Source organism: Oreochromis niloticus, linkage group LG8 (assembly GCF_001858045.2).
Source record: "Oreochromis niloticus isolate F11D_XX linkage group LG8, O_niloticus_UMD_NMBU, whole genome shotgun sequence".
NCBI classification, from domain to species: Eukaryota; Metazoa; Chordata; class Actinopteri; order Cichliformes; family Cichlidae; genus Oreochromis; species Oreochromis niloticus.
The window spans coordinates 9796072-9820189 of record NC_031973.2 but is presented as its reverse complement, the minus strand read 5'-3'; the positions used below and the strand labels follow the sequence as shown (position 1 = coordinate 9820189).

Below are 24118 nucleotides of genomic sequence, written 5' to 3'. Positions count from 1 at the left end.
TAACGTGGTTTACTGACAGCTCTGCTAGAATGACTGGCTGCTTCACGAAGGTGAGATAAGCGCTTAAATGAATGAGAACGGAGTATTGAAACCTGTGTTCGTAGCTGGCGGCATGCTTTAGATTGTGATCAAGTGAGACGGGAAGACTGGAATTAAACCCATACAAAAGGTCATTAAAAAAAAAAGGTTATACAAGGTACAAGGCCAGCTGTGTTTAGGTTATTGCTCCTGTTTGGCAGGAAGAGGTTACAGGTGACTGCAGAGGCCACCATGTCCTGCATTAATGACTGTTGAGGTTGCATCAGGACATGTTGGTGTTTACACTACAGAAGACATGCGGTCGAACAATCTCAACAGGTGCTTAGAGTAAACTGATCTGAACCATTCTCACTTCATTTTAAATTAAACGTATTAATTACAAATGAACAATAAAACAATGAACTTAAACAGGAGCAGAAGATTCTTTGCAAACTTTTATTGAGACAAAAACAATAAATTACAAGAAATGTGGATAAATAAATATTCGACTATTTCTGTTTTACCTTCCTTTTCATGGACAGAAGATCAACAGCAGTAAGAAAACGGGAGGATGTATGGCAACAAACTAAACGCTGCTCAGTCTCGACTGAATCCTGAACCTTCATCAGTTTCAGAAAAGTTCGAATCTCAGATTCTGCTGCTGTGCAGCTTTCACGAGGAGTCGTTTATATTATCTCAAACTTTTCCATCCAGAGGAGTGCACTATGAAGCAGACACATCTCAGCATAACCCAAACTCCAGTCTGCTACAGCTGTGATTAACTTTATTTATTTCTATTAATAGCATTACTCACTGTTTATTTCCTTTGCCACTTCATCATATGAATTCTTATTTTATGAGGGTGGTGCAGTGGTTAGCACTGCTGTCCTGCAGCATGAATGTCTTGGGTTTTCTCCAGGTGTGCATGTTAAGTTAACAGGTGTCTGTAGGTGTGACTTTGAGTGTAATTAGAATGGCGACGTGTTTCCCGCCCTGAGTTTGATGAGCAGAAGCTGGATGTATTTTTCTATGATGCTGAAGAACAATCACAAGTTTTTCTATTTCTGTTGTTCTGTGTTTCTATGTGTTCTGTTAATTTTAATATACTTACCAAGGGTCAATAGTGACTGTATTGACAATACTAAATACTAAAAAATATACTAATACTAACAAAAAAACCCAAAAAAAACCTCCTTACAATGATTTAGGAGCAATCTGGTGACAGTCCATTTCCAGCTTGATGGTGGACTAAACCACAGGACAGAAGTGATAACTTCATGCTGGTTTCCAGATCAGATTTAAGTTTTGGATTTGCAGCTAGGAAAACTGCAGACCTTAATCCGATGGAGAATTAAGATCTGCAGAGACAAGCAGGAGCACACAAACGTATTGTTGGCATCTTTGATTTGAGCGCCTTGAGGCGACTGTTGTGATTTGGCGCTATATAAATAAAATTGAATTGAATTGAATTTGATTGAAGTCACTGTAAACACACAGCTTTGTTCAGCAGGTTTTTGTGTACCTCCTTATGTGTTGTTAGTTTGTCACTGGGCTGCTTTTTACTGTCGATTTTAAACCAAAACTCTGAACAACAACAAAACAACTTCAGGCCCACTACCTCGCTAACTCATTAACCTTTACTTCGTAGTTCACTCCTCTGGAGACCTGAACTGACAACATTTCCCGCGCTCTCTCTATTTTCAGCCGCTGCAGGGACTTGCTGTACTCAAGCAGACCAAACACTGATTGTGCGAAAAGGCTCAGAGGTCATTCAAATGCTTGTCAACAGTCTTTACAGCAAGTTTCAAGATGAGTGGGGGAGCTAACCGGAGGGCACTGCGGCATCGTTACAGTACTGCAGCAGCAGGACTCTAAAAAGGTGAAGTTTCAGCAAACAAAAGAGCGGTCTCTGTCTGAATAACGTTATCTGCAGATGGGAAATAAAGTGTCGGCAGGAGGTCAGACCTGTAAAGAAGGGAGCGCTGGTTCTGAAGGTGTGTCTGTTGAAAAGGGGACAAAAGACGAGCCACTTTAAGAGGTGAATCCTCTGCCAGGTTCAGGTCTGCAGTGGGAATGTCACGTCCACCTGAAACAGGCCTGCGGTTGTTTTATCCTCAGCAGCTCTACAGCCCCTTCAGGGAGGAGACCTTCTTCTTCCGAGCAGCCAACATCTCGTAGAACGGGTCTTTGCTGATGGCAGCCCTGCAGGGAGAGGGACAGCAGTTACACTTATTCTTCATCGTCATCATTAGTTTGACCCTCTGCAGGGCGAGAAAACAAAACTGAAACTCACTTGATGCTTTTGATCCATTCGTCCTTCTCCTCCGCAGTTGGAGCGGAGATTCTGTAGAAGGTGTGGTTTCCCTCGACGACGCGGCCGTCTGCCTCAGTCTTGCAGGCCTTGATCACCTGATCTTTGTGGTTGGGGATGAACAGCTCGAAGCAGTTCTGAGAGAGATCATGGTTGAGGCAGGAAGGCGAGTAAACAAGTTACATGTGTGATCGGTTGTTTTCGCTCTGTACTGAATGTTTTCAATGCTGTAATAAAAACTTATATAAACTTAAACTGTTGATCCATCAGCAGGTTTAGGGTGCACTGATTCTAGGTGGACAGTCTCGTGTTCATTGTTCATTTGCTGGTGTTATCGTTGGGTACGTTGTGGTTTTTTTAATGCTTTTTCAGCCTTGCACCTGTGTAGTAGATGTACTTTTTTTTTTTAAACCTTATTTTAGGATAAAGTCATCCAATTTTTGAAGCCAGTGGAAAAAGTGGCTAAATCTCTGGCTCCTCCAGGTACAACTTTAGGCTTCCTCCAAAATTAAAAATATTTGACGACCACAAGTGCTACCCCACAGCTTGCAAGCAGATGCACGTATGTTATCATTTTGAAACTCCTATGTGACATCGTTCTTGATTTACTGTGTTCACAAGATTTTTATAGAACTTGGCCTCTGACCTTGAGGTCGAGGTCACTCAGATTGAAGCTCGTCCTAAATTTTTATTAGATGCACGGTATGAATTTCAAAATCCTATGTTGCCTCATTCTCAAGTTATCACATTCATAAACTTGGCTGTCCCTGCTGAAGATTATAACCTTTAGTTTTTAGTTATGCGTCCATAATAATCATGAAAACATGCAAAATAAGGACTAGTATCACAAGAAAATCAAAGTAATCATTACTTTAGAGACATGGTTACACGGTTTATTTTTGCTTTGCTTTTTGAAATCCTTTGTAAGCTGCTTTCAGCAGCTCCCTTATTAACAGAGGTCGCCACAGCGGTTAGCTCTGCATGTTTGATTTGGCAGATTTATGTGGGATGCTGTTCCTGACGCAAACCCAAAGGGATTTGTGTCCCCTCCTGTTTTTGCCATCTTTTTCTGAACTCTGAGACTTTGATCTCTTCAATCCCAGGACAAAAACAAAGTGAGCAGCGGTTTACCGGTTTCTTTGAGTCCTCGACTTCTCTGATGCTTAGATTTTCCAGTGGAATAATCCCTCTGGGTTCTTTGTCCTTTTAAACAGCAGAAAGAAAAAAATTAGTTCAGGCTGTCCACAGTTACATCCAGTAATCATTTATTTTCACAGTGGAACAAGAAGTACTCACAGTGGTGTATTCAAAGTAGTAGAGACAGTTATCAGTGAGAATAAACCAGCGCCGCTTCCAGGTCTTCACTCTTCCACCTGAGGATGGATTACAGGTGAGTTATGACATCAGTAAACTGAATACTGATGTTGACGGCAACACTCTGAAGCACACTGACGACACAATTCAGCAGGTTAAGTAAAGCCTACTGACTGCGACAGCTGAGGTTAAAACGTGAGTCAATGGGCAGTTCAAGGAGTCCAGCAGTTAGAGGCAGATGTGAAGCGCTAATACTTTCACATCAGGACATGATAGCGAAAAGCAGAAGGTGAATCTGATGTGAAAACTAATTATCACAGTAAAACTGTGATGGGTAGGTGAATGCACACAGCCAGTGGCAGGACAAAAATGATGGGGTGGTGGGCGGGGGCAGCTTAGAAAGCAAAGCGGTGCATTAAAGCTGGCGAGTGTAAGGATACATACCTCCTGAAGTCAAAACCATGAAACACAAACAGACAAGAAGAGCGTCAACAGGAGAGTAAAACACTAAAAATGTCCAACATTTCACTCAACTTTGATTAATGTTTCAATAAAAAGATCTCTCGTCGTCTCGTTAAAGCCGCTGTTACACATCTGGTCCACTAGAGGGACGACCTGTTTGTAGAAACTGAACAAATCAGAGTTCGCATACCGAGTTTGAGCAGCCATCCTTCTCTGTCGGGGTTGAAGAAGGTGTGTGTGAGGTCATTCCCATCATCCTCTGGGATCTTAAAAGGTTCGTTCTTGATGCTGTCGTACAGGTTCTGCATAGATGTGACATCATTTAGATCATGTGGGTAGCTGCTATTTATCCTTATCTTTATCTTAACTTCTACTTATTTACAACACAAACATTTATCAGCAAATTTCAACTCTGGGGTTATGATTTTTCAAAATAAACATAAGTAAAGACAACAAATACACTCACAGAATACAACAGAATAATGTGTTGGCTACTGCAGCCAGATATGAAATAAATAGAAATGGTGTTTACACAGGTGGAACTGTTGCATAATAACTTATTAAAAAAACTCAAAGACAGGAACATTTTCAAAGTGTATCATTTATACATTTTAGAGATGTTCACTTGAGGCTTCGCCAGGAATTTCAAAAAGCTGAAACCACAAGCTGAACCCCCACTTTACTCCTTTAAAAAAGCAGTTTCTTGGTAAATAATTTTTTAGTTATTGAGACATCCATTTATGATTAACAGCCTGAGATGTTTTAAAAATAAGTGGAATTTAGCTTTTCTGCATTATTTGTTGCAATGTGTTGTAATGAGGGACTTTTCCCCCCAAATGCTTTTACGTACTGTCTGGACCGCTCAGTTTGAATACACTGACATTTTTTGAGAAACCCTCTTCTCGTCTCTACCACAGAACAGAAAAATGATGCATCTCTAGCTCATTCCTCATTTGTGGTTTCTGCTCAGACTTTTGGCTCCATTTGTGGTTGAATGTAAGGTGCTAATGTTACACTGATCAGGAATGTAACTTCAATATGACGCTTGGCTTGCAAAACCACAAGGTCACAAACAACAGCTGCAAGTACCTATTATCATATAATGTGTCACAACCATAATCATAACAATCACAGCTACAGTCATCGGACAGCCGGTGCTTTCCAAGTTGTTTAAATGTCCACCAGAAACTCCACAGCGCATTCATATTTCCACACACGAACCATCAGATGTGCTGCATTTGTTGTTACTGCATGGTGAGTATATCACACAGGGCGCTGTGAACTTCCTGAACTTCACTCACCCTGAGCAGGTCCTCCGGTAGGTCTCCTCCATCATTGATTCCTCTGTTCATCGCTGTGAATTTCTGAACAGAGGGTTTGTCCTTCACGTTGGGGTTGTGTAGACTGGTGTTCAACATGATCACGGCGAACGACAACACGTAACAGGTATCTGCAAACAGACACAGTGTGTGTTTGTACGTTTTCAGAGTCAGGCTGTTAGAAACACCACAGTGAGTTTAAACGATTAACTGAAAACCACTGAGGTGCTGCTATACCTTTGTGTAGAGTTTTAGTTAAAAAAAATTACATTCCCAGACAAGTACAGTCATAGTTGGTTGTATGTATTTGTTCACCATCAGGTCCATCCACTGCAGACAGAGAACACTGTGTGCTAATTATCAAATGACACCTTACGTACAAACCACATGCTATACTTTTCCAAAAACCTGTGTGCTCTTTCCTGTAAGCAGCACACCCTTCACCTATTTGCACATTCCTCATATTACCCATGTCAGGAAGCAGAGGGGAAGATCCTCGCGTCTGCAAGTCAAAATATCTTTGAACAAGATAGCGAACTACAAATTTCCCCGAGTGCATCAGTATGAGACTTTGTGTGTGATGTGTAAAAACTGTGTGGTGAGTAGGTGAATGTGGCTGAGTGCTCACTAAGAGTAAGAAAGCAAGAACTCTAGAAGTTCCTTAGCTAAAGAGAAGCGAACATAAGTTAACAACACAACAAAAAACAAACAAACAGGTAAATCTTTATATTAAAGTTAGTTTAATATGCAGCTTTTTAAAGCTGCATATTTTAAAACCCTCTGCAGAATTATTAATGATCTATGAACTCCATGCTTTGCCGACAGGTCACTGAGGTCATCCTAACAACAACCTGCGCTTCTTGCATTCAAACCGAAAGCGACTGGGCTTTCTCCATTATGGCTTTCTCCATTATGGCTTTCAGGTTCTGAAATAGTCTGCACGTAAAATCCAACCCTTCAGAGTTTGAAATTGGTTCTAAAGACCTGTTTACACTTTTCATCAGCCTGAGGCGTTTCTTGGTTTTTATTTAATAGTTTCACCTATTGTTTTTTAATTTATGACATTAAAATTATTGTAACTTTTGCTTTGCTTTGTATTTTAATTATGTGAGTATTAGATAATATATTTGGATCAACTCCTGTCGTTTAAAATGTGCTGAATAAATAAAGGTGACTTGATTTAAACGAAAAACGGAAATGTGCAGTAAACCAAATATAAATCATTACTGGTGTGTTTTCCTGCTCAGTGGTAAACTGCAGAGCCCTACATGCAGTGTGTGAATGGAATAAATGCTGTAAAAATGAAAAAAAGAGGGAAGAAAATTTGTTTTATTACTGAACAACTTCTTTATTTTCACTCTGTAATATGTAAAAACTGTGACCATAAACCCTTTCTTCCTCACGTACCGATGCTCTGAAACACTCCGGGGTTGCAGTGACAGTATCGCCGAGCAAACGCCTCCATCATGCGGTCGATTTTCTGGGCCTCGCCGGGCAGCCTAAAGCTCCACAGAAACTGCCTGAGAGCCTGAACCAGGTTCAAGTCTGTGAACTCGTGCAGCTCCAGGAAGGCGTGCAGGACCTTGATGTTGAATTCATCTCTGCACGACGCACGAAATCCCACACACAAACACACGCACACAGGAGGAGTAAACAGAAGAGAAACGGTGTCAGCTTCGTTCAACTCAAGAGAATCAAATTAAAGGATGATCTTGTTGAACTGCTTATGCACAAAAATCTATATCCAGTATACAGCACGGATTTCTCCTGTAACACACAGAAGACGTGGTAATAATAATAATGATGTTTTTTTTTAAAAACTGGCCTTTTATTACTTATAAGGAATAAACTTTTTAAAGAGGAGTGAAGAAAGCAGTGAAGGCTCAAGACTTTGTCCTTTTTTTTTTTTTTTTTTTTTTTGATAGGACATGTCAAAAATGTCTACTGGAAAGGACATCATTAATACTGCTTACCTCTCGCCCAGGTAGTCACCGATGGCGGTTTTGTTAAGCCCCTCCCCCTTATACAGAAACTGGGCAATGTCTTCACTGGTGTTTTTCAGCAGCGAACAGTCGATCAAGAACCGAATCCCCTGAGGAAGAAAATCAAAACACACACCCCAGAATGAACATCACACACTGGGGTTGGTTGTTTTTTCTTTCTTCTTTCTACCTATTCAAGACCAAATAAAATGTCTCCTAACTGTGGGTGCAAACATTCAGGAGTACACAGAGTACATGGCTTTAATTAAAACAAACAAACAAGCAAATAAAAAAAACAGAGTCAGGGTGTCGAATTTAAAGACCCAACACACTAGGAAAAGGCTGGAGTTAAATTTTAATAAATGATCCAAATGCAAAAAACAACATTTTGTGTATTTTATATCATTGTCAGCTGAAAGAGGACACTTTTCCTGAACTAAACTAAAACAGACTGATAATCAATCGCTGAACCTACATGAAAGAAGAAAGCACTGCTGCATAAATGTATTTACCTTCGCAGGATCCATGTTGAACTTTTTTCGGCCCATGGCCATCTGTCTATTCCTTTGCATGTTTTTCCTAAAATAACATTTAAAAAAATAAACCATTAGTGTGTAAATCATATTTATTCATCACCAGTGAATTTTCATTTTCAATGCCAGCCCAGCTCTCTGTTACAACAGCCTGGCTTTTATCACCTATAATGGAAAATATTGGATGGATATTTTTTTTGTTTTCTTAGTCAAAGGAAATGTCTGTTAGACCCGCCTGCGTAGCACCGATGTTCTAATAACAAACTCAGTAACAGTCATGCTGCCCATGTTGTGCAGAAAGATATTTCAGCATATATGAAAGTTCAATTCCCGCCTGGGGGCATCTGTATCCAGTAAGGGTCCTAGGCAAGACTCCCCATGCTAGGGACCTATGGGATCTTCCATATTGACGGCGAAACAACTAGTAGCTCAGTGTTCCAACATTCAGAAGATGAGACTGCTCTCACAGCTAGAGACTGACAAGGTACAATACACATGCTACAAGGGGGAGCCAGGACGACAGGTCAGGGGGGAGATATCATCATCTCCATCTGAGATTGGCCTCAAGTGTGATAGAAATTGAGTGCGAGAGGAACTGACCTGAAAGATATAATCATTGTGAAGCTTGAAACCTGGATCCTCCGTAGCGGTTACCAAGACTACATGAAGTACTCTCAGATACAAGATCAAGGGAGGTGCCTAAGCCTTGCTCTTGGAAACTGCCAAGCAAAGACTCACAGCCTTGTGGTCTGCATCTGGCAGTACAAAAGAACAGAATGAACATTTCAGACATCGAGGACAGCTACAAGTACCTGGGGATCCCAGGCAAATGGGAACCACAAAGAGGCTGCTAGGAAAGCTGCAACTACTTGCAGAAGGTCCTGAGGAGTCAGCTGAACGGTAAGATCAGGTGATGCTCTGCCCGTGATCAGGTATCCCGCATAGTGGTGGTAGACAAACAGAAGAAGACGGCCATAGTGATAGATGTAGTGATACTGAATGACAGCAACATCAGGAAGAAGGAACACAAGAAGCTGGAGAAGTACCCAGGGCTCAAAGAAGAGCTGGAGAAGATGAAGAGGGTGAGGGTAACGGTGGTCCCAGTAGTACTCAGAGCACTAGGTGCAGTGACTCCCAAGCTAGGCGAGTGGCTCCGGCAGATCCCAGGAACAATATCCAAGATCTCTGTCCAGAAGAGTGCAGTCCTAGGAACAGCTAAGTTACTGCGCAGGAGCCTCAAGCTCCCAGACCTCTGGTAGAGGACTTGACAAGCTTGAAGGATAAAGGATGAGAGGGGAATTATATGATAAATATAGAAAAGAAAGACATTTTCCAAACAAAACTGCCACTGTTGTCTTGTTTCTTTGTGAAATAAAGCCAAACTTCGGGATGTTCTTCCACCATGACTTCTTTATCTTCTAACTTTCTAACGGTCCAGACAAATCCTCTGTATGTCATTGTTATGCAATATGCAGCTCTCAATAAACATGTCAAACTATTTTGACAACAGTCGACTGAAACCAGTTTGTGATTCATATCCTCAGTGAATATCTGCTTTGAATGTCAAAATAAGCAGTCTGAAGACTTCTCATGTCCCACTGGCAACATTAACTGGGTTATATTCTGCAAATTATCTGTTGGATTAATCAATAATCCCATAAGGCACTGCCTCTGAGTGTTGGGCAGATTTTTCTGGTCTTTTCTCTGACTATGAATCCTCCAAAACAAAGGCTGAGAAGAGTGCAGCTGCCTACGCACAAGCATAGAAATGGTAGTTGACAGATACTTTACCTCTCTTCAGTCAGGCCCAGGTTTTCAATCTCGCTGGTCACCTCTGCTATCTCATCCTTCAGCCTCTGAGTGCAGACAGAGAGAGGAGGGAAAGAAGTGATGAAACAGAAGGGGGAAAGGAGAAGGGATCATTATTTTTGATTGTTTTTTGAGTACAGAAACAGCAGAAGACATCTACATGTGCCATTTGTGTGATATCTGACCCTTCAGAGGAGCCCTCTGGAGATGCTTTGATCTTGCTGTCACAATGAATTACACATGGCGGTCTGTTCCACCTACATCTCACTGACCAACATCCATACAAGCACTTCCTACTGAAGAGATGACCCACTAAAACCCCTAAAAATGCAGATATGACTCACACACTCGCAGACAGACTCATTCTTTCTCTCTGCTGGGTTACATGCAACAGCCACCCTTTAAAAGAAACCTCTCTGGGATCTGTAACACCTGTTCCGAGGTCAGAGCCTACAACCCCTCCTCTCCCCTCTTTCCCCCTTCATACCACTCCCCTCCCCGCTACTGACCCAAATTTACCAGACTATACCCCCACACCCAATGTCAACATTGGTGGGGAGACAGGAATATGCAGGATCAAAGACTTTTGATTGCCAAGGGTCCTTAGAAGAGAAAGAAATAAAGACACAATAATAACAATAAAAGGCTAAGATAATTACAGAACACGGACAGAATCAGATGCATCTGTTCTTAGACATATGAGGGTGTGAAAACAAGGCTACATCACCATCAGCTAAGGTAAATAAGAACTGTGTCCTCTGTCTCCATTACTGGAATATTTCATGGCTCATTACCTATCAGGCCCTGAGGGAAAGACGGGGTGGGGCTTAGTGGAGAGAGACGCTAAACGAGTCGACCTTGATAATAAACTCCATCCATCAGTTTACACAGCACTGTTGCCTGGAGGCTGTGTGTTTGAATGTTTCTTTGTGTGTGTTGTAGATGGGCAACACACTGACTGCTCTCCACTATAGATCAGGCACAAAATAATTTTTTTGGCTCACCTCATCAAATCTCAGTTAAAAAAAAAAAAAAGTGCTAATGTGACTTCGGTTTGAGTCATATCTTACTGCTTATATCATTCAGCAACTACCAGCAGATTAATTGCTCATTCTTCTGTGTGATCAGGCCTCATCAAAAACCTTACAGTATCAAGTTCTCCCAGCAGATCACTTCGCTCTCAGTCTGTCAAGTTTCTAAAAGTAGAATGGGAGGGCTGAGCCCTCAGCAACCAGGTCCCAGTTTGGGTTCAGAACACAGACACACTTGCTACTTTAAGGGTTTGGTTTCAGATTTGGCTTTTTGATAAAGACATGAGATATGCAAAGAGGTTAGGGTTGGCTCAGCTGACCCTGAACCATCTCTTGGTTAGGCTGCTGGAGGCGCAGGCTGTAGAGGGGACATCCCATGATGTACTGGGAATTTCTTGACTTCTTTTCACATCCTATGTGTTATTATGCCAGAACTGTGCATACAGTTTGTGTTTTGCCCTTGTCTTTTGTTTGTTATCCCTCAAAGTCTTTGTTAAAAATATGTTGCTAATTTTTTATAAATGAGTAAACAGACAATAAAGCAGGGCATGGTTTCTCAGTCCAATCAAAATTCTAAATGTCTGGTTTGAAAAGATGGTGATTGTCAAAATGCTCAGGCTTCCAAATGGAACTTCACAAACCAATAAAGTAAATTACATTGCACGGGCTATGTCCATCTTTTCTATACAGTTCATTAGGGTTATGGTGATGGATTCTGATGTTGGTGGTCGACGATAGTGACAACTTGCCAATGCAGCTGATTTTTATGTCATATTCCCCAACGACGCACGATAATGCTAACCTCACAAGAGACAAACTGAAACCAACAAGTTACTCCTGAGTCAAATTCATTAGAGATTAATTTGTTTCAGTTCTAAATGAGTTGTAATGACACTTGCATGTCCAACTTTATGCAAACAAGCATATAAAACTTTATAAAAACACTGTTTTAACAAACAATCTGACATATGGAAATGGACAGTGAGTCCATGTTGTGTGTTGTGTAATTTTCTGATTGACTTTTATCCTTCAAGTAGGTTGAATTTACATTAAAGTCCCAAGGCCAGCTTTATCCTCCATCGCACATAACAAATTTCTCCACATCAAGAGCTGACACAGGCAGCCCTGCTAATTTATTTAAGCTTGTAGAGGGAACTAAAGCAGGGGGTTAATGTGTCTCTCCAGGCTGAGAGAGCCAGAGGACACATGCATATTAGAGGTACATCCCCCTCAGACAAAGACGATCATCTGTCTTCAGTGTATACAGTAACGCTCTGGTGGTCATACCCGTATACACCCTACCCTCCAAACACACACATACACCTCCCCAGACTTAGTGGTCTAGACTTGGAGGTGAAAAATCTTCTCAAGGACACACAGAGAGAAAAGAATTAAAGACAAAGACAAAACAAAACAACACAACACAAAGCAGGGTTTGTAATTCCTGTGTGTCTCTGCTCTGAAAAAAAATGTTTTGAAAAATAAAATGTTCCAGACAACCACAGGGTGCAGAGCAAGGACAAAAACAAAATCCTGTTTCATTGCTGCTCAGTTAAGAAAGCATTTTATCCAGGCAGTAATTAAGACAGAAAACAGAGACAGGATAAAAGAGTAAACATCCACTAGTACTTTCACAGAAGAATAGGAATGTGATAACCCCTATAATTATGAAATGATGTACAGTGACTAGTAGGGCAGGATCTCAAACACTTCAACATACTAAGTTTCATCATGATTTTTAAAAGACTGTTAATTAATTCAGTGATAGCTGCCAAAGCAATGAATAGTACAGAGCTAAAAGAAATACTCTAATGCAGTGTAACATCACTGATAACTGATTCACATTACTATTAAAACTTAACAACCAGTTTTCCAAAATACTGTGTTGGGGAAAAAACACATATATATCCATAATTAAGGAAATTATCATTACATTAAATCTAGATTTTCAGACAGGCAAATGTGGGACAGAGCTTTTACTCTCTTAAACCAGCTCCCAGTTTGGGTTCAGGGGACAGAGCCTCTCTACCTTTCTGATAAAGCTAATATAAGGGCTGGATAAATGATACCTACTTTATGCCGCTACAGATCCAGAGTTAATGTGGACCTGGATTATTTACAACTCAGTATTTTTATTCTTTGGATTCTAGTGCGGTAACTTGACAGGGTTTACAGTTCAAAATAATCCTCATTCATTTTATAAATAAATGGTTCAGGTCCTTGGTTTATCCTCTGTCCAAAACAAGCAGTTTTAGCTCTTCTCCATTTAAACCATTTTTCTGCTGATTGGCTGGCCCTTGCAAACAGATGGTTTGAACAACAGACTTAAGATCACTAACACTAACTCTGAAGCGTTTAGAGCACCTTAAAGCCTGAGCTTCTGGTAGGGATTCATGAGTCCTTAATAAAATACTCTGACGTAAATACCAAGATGTTGAATGTATATATAATAATAACTAACCCAACCATCCGAAAAGACAAATGATTGGAAATGCTTCGTGGATCCTTTGTTTACACATGCACACCACATTGTTTTTTCAGGCATTGTCCTTGGAGACCTCCCATAATGCACGCCTCATACACACCTCTACCATTCATTTATGCTGCTATTGCATGTCCATAACTCTCCAGTGTTTTGAGCCTCTTTCTCTCTCTGTACCTTTCTGCAGATACCAGGTCTACCAGGAGAAACTGTGCCAAACAAAAACAAATGTTTGACTTTAGACCGTGACATTTGAAGTGGTGCAAAATAGATTTGGTTCTTAACAGACCTCAAGGGATCAGATCATTAAGGGATCAAAAATGCTGAAAGTAATAAGAGAACTTAATTTCAAACCAACCCTATGTACTTCAAGGGTCAGTAATTCAGTTGGTTTTTATTATGTGAAGGTAAAATTTTGCACGACTTTTTAAAGTTATAGTAAAGTTATTAGAGAAAGAAAGCAGCTGATTCTGAGGAGGTCAGGCAGGGACTTTTATCTGGTTTGACTGAATTTTAAAGTCACACTAGCAACACCTGCCCTACTCACCATGGGAGTTAAGAGTTTTTCGACTCTGATTAAATACAAAGCAAGCTGAAAGATAACTGTCAAGCTATAAGAACACAAGGAGATGACTTTAAAGGTCAGTCAAATATAAATCTGGGTTAAGTGTCTTTCAGGGGCGGAGGGGGTTCCATGGGCCAATCCCCGAAACCTTTAAATCACATCTTGTATTTCTGGCACCAGAATCGGCCCAACCAGTGGAGGTAGATAGGTGTCAACGAAGGATCTGGTTCTGCTGGAAGATTACTCTTCCAACTTTAATAATAATGATTGAAATATTACTGGATGCTTATTAAATGAAACTGTATTGGGACAAAGAGTGGTTGAGTTTCTGATGCACAAACAAGTGACTTCATTTACATCCATCTGATCAAGTGGACATACCTATGTGCATCCAGTTCCACAATAAATTTGATTTTTAAGCAAAATAATTATAAAAGCAAGACATATTTCAGACTTTCATGCTTTAAACCCCAGATGAGCTCAGCTTGGAAAGGACATCAAGTGGCTTGGACAATGAATGTGAGTATACTCTTACCTGTATGTCCTGCAGCAGCTCTTGTTTTCTGCGCCGGATGCTATCCAGCTCCTGACGCTCCTCTGGACTCAGGTCATCAGGCACTGAGGACAGAAGTATATGCAGCACTAAATAAAAGATCAAATACTCTCCCTCAGATAGAGAAGAAATACAAATGTGAAAATCCCCTCTGGAATCAAACCGAAACTAAACAAAAACTACAAGAAAACCATACAGACAAATGAAGAACAGAGATCTGAAATTCCCACTGCTCAGGGTCACTATGGCAACACAATCTTTGATCCATCTTATACCCACCACCACCCAAAATTCAGACCTGAAGTAGAGGAGGAAATCAAACTTCTCTGTCTTATATAAACACACACACAAATCATTTTCATATCTTAGTGACGACATCTCAGTGAGGACATCTCAGTGGCATAATGCTTTCCCTAGCTGCTTACCCTAACATTAAAAATGAATCCCTAACTCTAACCCGAAACTTAACCATAACCTAAGTTTAACTTTTGACACTAAAACCACATTTTGAGCCTCAAAAATGCCTTCAAACTCATGGGACAGGCATTTTGTCCCCATAAGTGACTGTTGAGCCCCACAAGTATAGTAGCATGCCAATCTTCTGTCCTTACATGTACACACACACACACACACACACACACACACACTCTCTTGGTGAGGTTATATTACTGCGGTGGTTGACAAACTTTTTCTGGCATGTCCCTTTCAGAGGTCAAAAAAAGCCCAAGCACCATAGTTGTTACCAAGAAAAGGGAATAAAAAGTGAAATTAAGATCAACATGATAACATCTTTTTTTTTTCCTTTAAATATATCAAATGTATTTTACTTTGTCCCAAACCATATTTTTCCTCTGGTCCTCCACACAAGTAAAGACAAAAAAATAAAAAACAACAATACTATTTGCTATATACTACAAAATAACAAGAGACTATAGCGTGAATAATTTATCCACATGAGCTCAGTACTTAAATCTCAGCATTTATTTAAATTACCAAAACTGTACCAACACTCACGGCTCCTGGATAAATAATCTTAATAACTTTGATGATTCCTGCTTTTAAGGAAGGCCTTGGTGAATTTTAGAGAAAACTCTGCACTGACAGGTATAACGGCAAATTAAAACAGAAAAAAAAACCCCAAAACAAAACAAAAACCGAGTGTGGATTAATAATGTAATTATGAAAACACAACTACACTTATACAACTTACACAACAAGAGGAAATAATTTTAATGTTGGTCTGGTTTGGTTAATTCTGTGATCACACCTTCCCCAAGGAGCCTTTGTGACACTGTGATGAGTCTGTATGATGTATGTGTACTTCTGAAATTTTATAATCTGACACATACAATCCATATCATAATAATAAAAACTGAAACTAATAAAAGACAAAATAAAATAAAACAATAGATCTATCAGATCAGATTTCATGTACTATCACGAACTTTATAACATGAGCTGAAGGTTTTGTTACTGAAACAGGATGTTTGTTTTTGGTCTATAAAGGAACAAAACAGTCAGACCTCACATAGAGACCTCAAAGAAAACGTCTGATGACTAACAGTTGGTCCATTAGACTTGATATATTAGTGTTACTTATTGAACTTGAATGGTGTTCCTCCTCATGAGAAACACCCCAACTGTACATGAACAAATGTGTACACTGATAGAAGGGAGGTTCATGTACCCACAGACACCCAATATATCTGCAGAGCAACGATAACACAGGAACAGACGAGAACTGCTGATACACGTACTTGTGGTTTTTCTTAAGAAAGCTTGAGTGGGAAGAAAAGGAAAGAAAAAAAAAAGTAAAAACAACACAGCGGGTTGGCTCAGGACAGGGTTTTGTAGGTTCACTATGATTATAATGTTATCTTTTTTTGACAGAAATCTCCATTTCCTATTAATTTTGAGCATTGTTTAAACAAAAACTTCCATCTTGATTGAACAAATGAATCCCCAGATAAGAAACCTGGTTGAAAACATATGAAAATTTTCGTGATTTTCCTCTTGGACCGAGGCTCAGGGACCACAGCACCATTGTGCTGATGTGGAATATTTCTTGTTTCACACATATATATTTTCACACAGCTCATCTCTGCATTGTCAACAGTGAATCTTCCTCTTCTCCGTGCTGCACAATAAAACTTCTGCTATACTTATTTTCTACCGTATGAAATGCTCTAACCTAAGAAAACGTGGAAGAAAGGTCACAATTGACGTTGAATAACAAGCAGCCAGAGAGGACAAATCAAGCTGTGCTGCTGCTGTCTGTCGGCCTCATTAGAGGAGTCCTGCTGAGAGATTCAAGTCAACTGTTCACTTCACTTTGCCATTGTGACCAAGTTACTGAGTGTCAACCTCTGCAGAAACATTTATCGAATGTTTAACACATGAGGCACTCTAGGCTCGTGTTAGTATGTTTTACAATATAACTAAAATACATATTGTTAATCAGGGAGTTTTTACAACTTCTTGGAGTCTAAACGTTTTCACAGCCTTTTAGAGGCTTTTGGGATGCCCACCACTTTAAAGACTGGCACGTGAAGGTTAGCTTTGAAAACCAAACTTGCTTTTTCTTATTTTCTGATTGGTGGTAAGGTTGGCTTGAACAGAAAAGGAAGCTAGCTCCCCGCAAAGGTGCACAAGAAACTGATCAAAGGAAAAAAAAAAAGAAACCGACAGTGGCTGCACTTAACAGCTTCCCTTGTTTTTAATTGCCTGGGCTCCCTTAACTCTGAGAGCTTCTCTATTACAACTTCTGTCCTTTAAACGACAGGACCGAAACAGGCAACAAAAGCCAGAAGTAGCCCAGAGACTACTTGTTCCACATATTTTTCACACTGCCCCCTGGTGACAGCACACAGCTACAACATGTAGCTCTTTATATAGGCTGTGTGTGTATGACATAACATCAGACACACAGTTTTGACTCAAAGCATAGACACCCGACCCATCTGGTATTCAATCCCTCTATTTGTGAGGGGCAGCCAATCTGCAGAGAGATGGCTTAAAGAAGGGGGGGGGGCTAAAAAAGTTTGTTTCAGAGAAAGGATCTACACGAAAGCCTGGCATTAGTGGGCATGTCAAGCAAAAATATCACTTAATTTACGCTGGGAATTATTATTTGTAGATCGTCCCCAACCACAAACTGCTCTCAAATGACTGCAAATAGTTGTGACATACTCATGACACACGAGCTTTACGTGGCTTTGTGATGGCTGTACTGGAGCGGTTGATAAACAGCTTGTAGGTGCACTGCCTCTTTCAGGTGGTAGATGCACATTACTAACAGCCACTGGTAAATTAAGGGAAAATATTTTTTTCGCTTAATATCTTAATGAGTAAAGCTTAACAAGTTTATACAAGATGTAATCTAGCTGAGGACAAAGTGATGAACTGACTACTCACGCACACCCCTCACCCACAAAAGGAGGTTTAAGTAGGCTGCAGCAGCTCTTATTATAAACCTGAGGGCACAAACAACAAACTATTGAGAGTATCAAATCAGTGAAACTGGCATTCACACTGACTTCCCCTCTATGCTAAGAGAGGAAATAAAACAAACGATTTATGACAGCTTGTGAAAGAAATTATCGTCCTCCTTTTCTCAAACTGGCAGAAACACACACACACACACACACACACACACACACACACACACACACACACACACACACTCTGGCATAAATACCAAGACACCTCATCTCACTCTGCAAACCAGCTGCTCTGCATAGTCTCAAGGGCACTAAGTATGTATTAGTGTCTCTGCTAGGACCAGCTGCTTGGCACATCCAACCATCAAACCTAGGCCTAAAGTTTGCTCTATAACCTGCTTCCACTGTCTGCAACACATCACATCCTCCTGAAGCAGAGAGACAGAAAAACCGCATCAGTCAAGCTACAGTTAGCATCTGTTCTGGTTTCCGTTCTCAAGTTTCACAAAGGACATGCACTCATTCAGGATAACTGAACACCTACACATTTGCGTCATAATTTTAATACTCATACCAGAGAAAGCTTCTGTCTGCTGAGAGACGCCACCGGCAGCCTGAATGGTCCCAGTACAACCAGCTCAGCCCAGTTTATAGCTCTGAAGTCCACACAGCTTTAAGTTTATCATCACTTCCAGTAAAAGAAAAAGCGTGTTTCTTTCAAATAAACCAGCTTTGACCAAACTTTCAAATCCCTAACCCAAATCCTGTGGTCGTCCAGTCTAACCTCTAGTCCTTAGAACCTCATTCCAGCAAAGGAGGGAGGGCAGCAAATAAGGATAAGGACAAAAGTGTGTTTAAGAGGGGGGAAAACCCTTGAACTCTCATCTCTTTCCCCCTCCTCCTTCTGTCCATCTTGACTCCTCCCTTGCTCATTTACTCCATCAATGAACAGACTCCCCCACGTGGAGACTGGGGACCAGGAGGCAATTATTTTAAAAAAAGGACGGGGGGTACAGCTTCACATGAGCGAGGACATTTTTTGGCTTCCAGCCCAATGAAGCAGTTTTAGCCAGTTAAAAACAAACAAGCAAGCAATTCAAACTTTCTTTCAAAGACTGTATTAAGTTTATTTGCTGTTTATTTAATGTCTTTGACCTCCAGCAAGCAGTTTTCCTTTCATCCGCAGCCACTGAATTGGCTGACTGAGCTGCAACATTTTTGCTTTAACTTTATGCACAAAAGTGATGAATGAGTGATTGTCTAAAAAAAAGTGTGGGAGGCAAAGAGGATGACAGAATCTATAAATATACTGTGTTTTAATGGTTAACGCGGAAATGCATAGATCTTTGTTAAGTGATGCAACTCAGGCTCCACGCAGTTAATACCACGTGTAACCATGAACCGAAGGCCTGTTCAGAACTGGAAATAACCCTTGTGCGTCTCCAAAACAAAGCCATACCAAAATATATGGTAAAGCAATGAGAAGGCTGACTCACTTCTCCTGGGGATGAAAAATGCAGCCAATATCAAAAACAAGAGTTTATTCTTCTTTCTCTGCTCATCACATGTGTTTGTGACCAGAAAGTACCATGACCCAGGACCTAAGGCAAAGCAGTTTGGTTACGACAAGAAAAATATCTGTACTTTGAGCTCTCAGCGTCTTGTAATGCTCACAAGGCAGTAATTGTCTGTTTCAGTGTTCACAAGCCCATAATTGTCCATTTCAAGGATAACTGGCTCAACAGTAAGGATATAATCCTCCCTGGTTGCATTTGTACAGCCTTAAGGCTAAGTCCAATAAGCAATGAGGCTAAAACCAATAAAAAGAGAAAAGAACATGAGGGGGAACACGATGTGCCCCGGAGAAGAAATACTTAAATTACAGAGAAATAAAGTGCGGGCATTATAAAATGTCAGCTGCAGTGCACTGAAAGTGAATGGAAGAAAAACACAATTAAAATTATGCTCCAAAATAAGGTGAAATAAAGCTTTTAAAGCAGTTCATATTACAGGAAGTTCATTTTGATAGCTTTCCCTTGCTCTTATGAACATTAGGCCATCTATTTTTCAGAATAAGGTGGGGCACCATCCTGTATGAGCAGTGCATTTTCACAGGAAACAGCAGTGGTGCTGCGAAGACGCTGACTTATTATCCAAATTCATAACTATACGTGTGTGCGTCTTCACAGCCTCCTGTTGTTGTTGACAGTGGCCAACTCTTTGCCGTTTTGAGGACAGTTCATTCACTTCCGAACCAATAAATGGTTGCATTGATTGTATTTATAGACTCATCTGGTGCTGCACAATAAGTACAGCCCCCCCAGGAGGTCTGGCACCGACCCAGATTAATAATAATAGATCTCTTGTGCCAGTTAATAAAGACTGCCAAAGAGCATAAGTCAGACACATGAGGACTTGTTGCTTTCGCTCTGAGTACAGGATATTAAATGCCAAAACACATACTAAAAAAGTACCTGCTACTGGAGCGAGCTCGCCTCGCTTACCTATCCGTAACTATGCACAAAGTTATGCTAGTGCGCTAGCTATCCGTGTTAGCCTCTAGGTTAACGCTGTTTAACTAAACCGCGTCAGGTAACTTACCAACTTCGTCTTCCATTTCCAGAACCATGTTCCTACTGTTGGTCAGCGCTGTCCCCAGGAAACCACGCTAAATGTGACACTTTTTAAGTAACTTTAAAGCCGAAATGTGTGGCTATAGTTTCTCTAGTTTTTCAGTCAGTTACCGTTAGACTGGCAGTAGATGACAACTGACTGCGGAGAGACAGCCGGTGTCTGGCAGGATGATGGGGGCGTGGCTTAAGTGGCAACAGCCAATCAAAGACCTATCTATGTGTCGCTCTGTCTGTCTGTCTTCAAAAATTAAAAATAAAAATAGGTATAGGTTATGGTATTCATATCCTTTATCCTTCATATCCTTTACTTTCTGGTGCTCACTTACGCAGAAGGGGTCGCCACGGGAGTTTTTACACCGGATGTCTTTTCTTACGCAAACTCAAAGGATCTGTGTCTCCTCCCGGGATCACTTCGTGGAGCTGTTGGTGATTAGGTAAACGTACAAGCCACCACACTATACTAAACTGTGAAAATATAAATTCACAAGCAGACAATTTCTTTAGTTCATTTAGGTATACAACTATAGAGGCCTCAACTATACCTTTGTATACTATACAGTGTATAGAATAGGATATATGTTTGTGTTTGTACTGCATAGTATATATGCATATATACTATATACATAGTATATGCATATGCATATACTATGTGCATACTATATACACACTTGTGAACTTCATTAGGTACACCTTGCTAATACTGGGAACGTTGACCAGAGACTTTGGTCCATAGTGACATGATAGCATCACACAGTTGCTGCAGATTTGTTGGTTCTATGTCCATCATGTGACTCCAGTTCCATCACATCCTTAAGTTGCTCTATTGGATGAGATCTGGTGAATGTGGAGTTCATTTGAGTACAGTGAATGCATTGGCATGTTAAAAAAAAAACTGTCTTTTTTGATGAGTCACGTTATCCTGTTGGAAGCAGCCATCAGAAGATGGGTCAATGTGGTCATAAAGGTACTCAGGTAAATTGTGGTGTTTCATTGATGGTGAGTTGGTACTGAGGGGCCCAAAGTGTGCCAAGAAAATATCTCTCACATTATAACATTTTGCTTGCCCATCTGCTTCAAGGTTTCTGGTGCTGTGTGTTCAGAGATGGTCTTGTGTATACCTTGGTTGTAACAACTTGTTGAGTAAGTTATACCGCTGCCCTCCTATCAAGCTGATAGGAGGGCAACGGTTTGAGGTTTCCCTCAAACCTCAGACCTCAGGAAAATTTTTACCCATTTTTTCTCCAGAGAACTGCAGCTCACAGGATAATTTCTCTTTTTCTCTGCAAACCCTAGAGATTATTATGCTAGAAAATCCCAGCAGATGAGACATTTCTGAATTATGCAGACGAGCATATCTCACTCCAACTAAGTATAGAGAGATAGATAGATAATTTTGTGTAGTGAAAAACTGAAAAATTACAGCAACATTATATGTTTGCAACTTCAGGTTTGAATGTATTTATGTCTTTACTGATTAATGTGTGAGTTAAAATCACTTTAATGGCTTTTGGGCTGGGGATTTTGACAAAGTGACATAATTGTGTCTACATTCAACCAAGAACAGGATGCAGGACTCAACAAAACAAATAATTAATTTTATAATAATAGTACCCACCCGCTGGAAAAGAGAAACATATTTAACGACGAGGGTGTGAAGCCAGAGGAAGCTGGGTTTGATATCAGAGATAGCCTGCCTGTGTGAAAAAGGAAGGGAGAGGAGAGGGTGTAGTGAAGGACGGAGGAAAGGAGGGAAAAGGATTGCAGCTGTGCGCCTGAATCGGTGCTTTATTCGGAGTTCGGACACGTCAAAAACAGGATATGTCCGGGTGGGGTAAGGAAGAGCTGCTGCTGTTTAACAGTTTAAAGGGTCAGCTCGGAAAACATTAAAAACAGTTTGCTATAAGAGGGACTTTTTCTGGTTATGATACAAACAGCTCACAGTGAGGTCAGTCCATTATCAAGACTGAAAAATGACTTTTAGAGAAGCTGCTGCTGATTTTCACATTGATTAGAGGGGTAGCATATTTAAAAGCTTGGATGCACTGAACTAAACTGTCTGCACAAGTTGAAGTAACTGAACCAGTAACTCTTCAATCAGAGCTGACAAAGCAGGCCTTTAAAAAGTCCACCTTTCATTTGAACCTTCATAAATCATAAATATCAACAAGTTTGTGAAGTTTGGCAGCAAAATCACATCAGTTTCTGTTAATATTATAGTTTTTTGCTGTTACAATGTTTGTCTTTATCAGCCTCATTTCTCTTTTTTTTTCTGCACATCGAGTAATTTTAAACAAAGAACAGCTCTCTTATTTTAACAGCAAACTGGAAAACATGAAAACATTTCAAGAGGAGGGCGCTAAAATCGTAATGTCAAAGCAGGCTACAGTTTACCTGATCGACTAAAGGGTTTAGGAACAAAATAAAGAAAGAGAAGCTATAAGAAGCTGCTGGAAAGTCATAAAATCTCAAGGTAAATGGATGTAACCTGTGTGCTGCTTTCATTGCATTATAACTGCTTTTGAATGAGCACCCTGACACAACATGAAAGCACCTGCACAGAGGGAGAGCAGTGGGCAGCGATGGAGATTATGTCACTCTGTGCAGCACCCACTGGAGAGGAGGATCCTGGACCAGACCGTGATGGGTGTGCGTCATGTTCTCGAATCAAGCCCACCATCTCACACAAACACATACACACTGACTCATGTATGTACACAGAAATGTCACACACACACACACACACGCACACTACAGAGTGCTCTGTGTCTTGATAGCCTAACTGAAAATCACCAAGGCAACTGAACACTGATAGCACTTTGTGCCAGTCTTGCGCTCCACGTCGCTCTGAGCAACATAAAACCAACAAAAAGCTGCGATAACAACAATAATGTTTCATTTTTAAGCACTTTTTTTCAAACTCATGAACACCTTGTAATCCTTGAAATCTGCTCACAAATACCTGACAACACATTTTCTATCCTAACCAAGAAGACGGGGTTCCTTAAAAGTTCTCACCTGCAGCAGGTGGCTCCGGGCGGACTGTAGGGCAGAGAAATGCCTGGAAACTGGACGCACACAGCTCACTTACAGTCCCCATCACACCAGTCAGGAGTTTCAGTGTTTCAGTATCCTCTTTGGAGCATCTTCTTTTTACTCGTCCTTAAGCCTGCGTCATGTTTTACTAAAAGCAACTCTGGACTCCTTGGGAAAAAAAAAAGGTGGTTTTCGCTCCTGACGGCTACCAGACTCTGACGAACTCTCAGAAAAATACTCTCCACTCGCTCTCCCCCTCTCTCTCTCCCTCTCTCACGCTCTCTCCTCGCTTTTGATCACACACTTGACCTCACTCGTGTATCAAAACTCATCCACGTCCACCACTGCACACACACACACACACACACACACACACACACACACACACACACACACACACAAAGGAATCTCGCACTTTAGGGTTTTGAAGAAGTACAAAAGGATGCCTATACTGATTATGAAAACTGAAGCAGGCGGTGTCCCTATAAACAGTTGTTGAAGTATTCTTGGAGCTGATGACAAATGTAGACACACATGCAAACAGCCTCATATCATCCTGCGTTACTCCCCCACACACACATCAGAGCCCAGTTTAGTTTAGTCAGAGCTGAGTGAACGTACACATATAAAGAT

General features: G+C 40.7%; 1 protein-coding gene across 3 annotated transcripts; it reads right to left on the bottom strand.

Annotated features, from left to right (window-relative positions):
- Window positions 1–460: 460 nt before the first annotated feature.
- Window positions 461–23770, bottom strand: LOC100692787 (cytohesin-1). 3 transcript variants are annotated; one of them, XM_005471467.4, is made up of 12 exons: window positions 23468–23770; window positions 14362–14444; window positions 9731–9795; window positions 7919–7985; window positions 7398–7516; window positions 6832–7025; window positions 5407–5555; window positions 4296–4407; window positions 3626–3702; window positions 3461–3532; window positions 2312–2466; window positions 461–2220 (listed from the first exon to the last, which is right to left on the bottom strand). In XM_005471467.4, the coding sequence occupies exons 1-12, from the start codon at window positions 23547–23549 to the stop codon at window positions 2142–2144; spliced, it is 1254 nt and encodes a 417-aa protein (XP_005471524.1). In that variant the 5' UTR covers window positions 23550–23770; the 3' UTR covers window positions 461–2141. The 3 variants fall into 3 exon arrangements, with proteins under 3 accessions (XP_005471524.1, XP_005471525.1, XP_019217983.1); XM_005471468.4 differs by lacking the exon at window positions 23468–23770 and adding an exon at window positions 20421–20623; XM_019362438.2 differs by lacking the exon at window positions 23468–23770 and adding an exon at window positions 18394–18648 and having other exon boundaries at window positions 3626–3704; window positions 4295–4407.
- Window positions 23771–24118: the final 348 nt, after the last annotated feature.

Excerpts from the sequence above, each read along its gene's own strand:
- LOC100692787 (XM_005471467.4), bottom strand. The coding sequence starts at position 23,549 with ATGGGGACTGTAAGTGAGCTGTGTGCGTCCAGTTTCCAGGCATTTCTC. Across the intron at positions 9,796-14,361 it reads AGCTGCTGCAGGACATACAG|AGGCTGAAGGATGAGATAGC; the intron begins GTAAGAGTATAC and ends GTCTGCACTCAG. Across the intron at positions 3,533-3,625 it reads ACTACTTTGAATACACCACT|GACAAAGAACCCAGAGGGAT; the intron begins GTGAGTACTTCT and ends GCTGTTTAAAAG.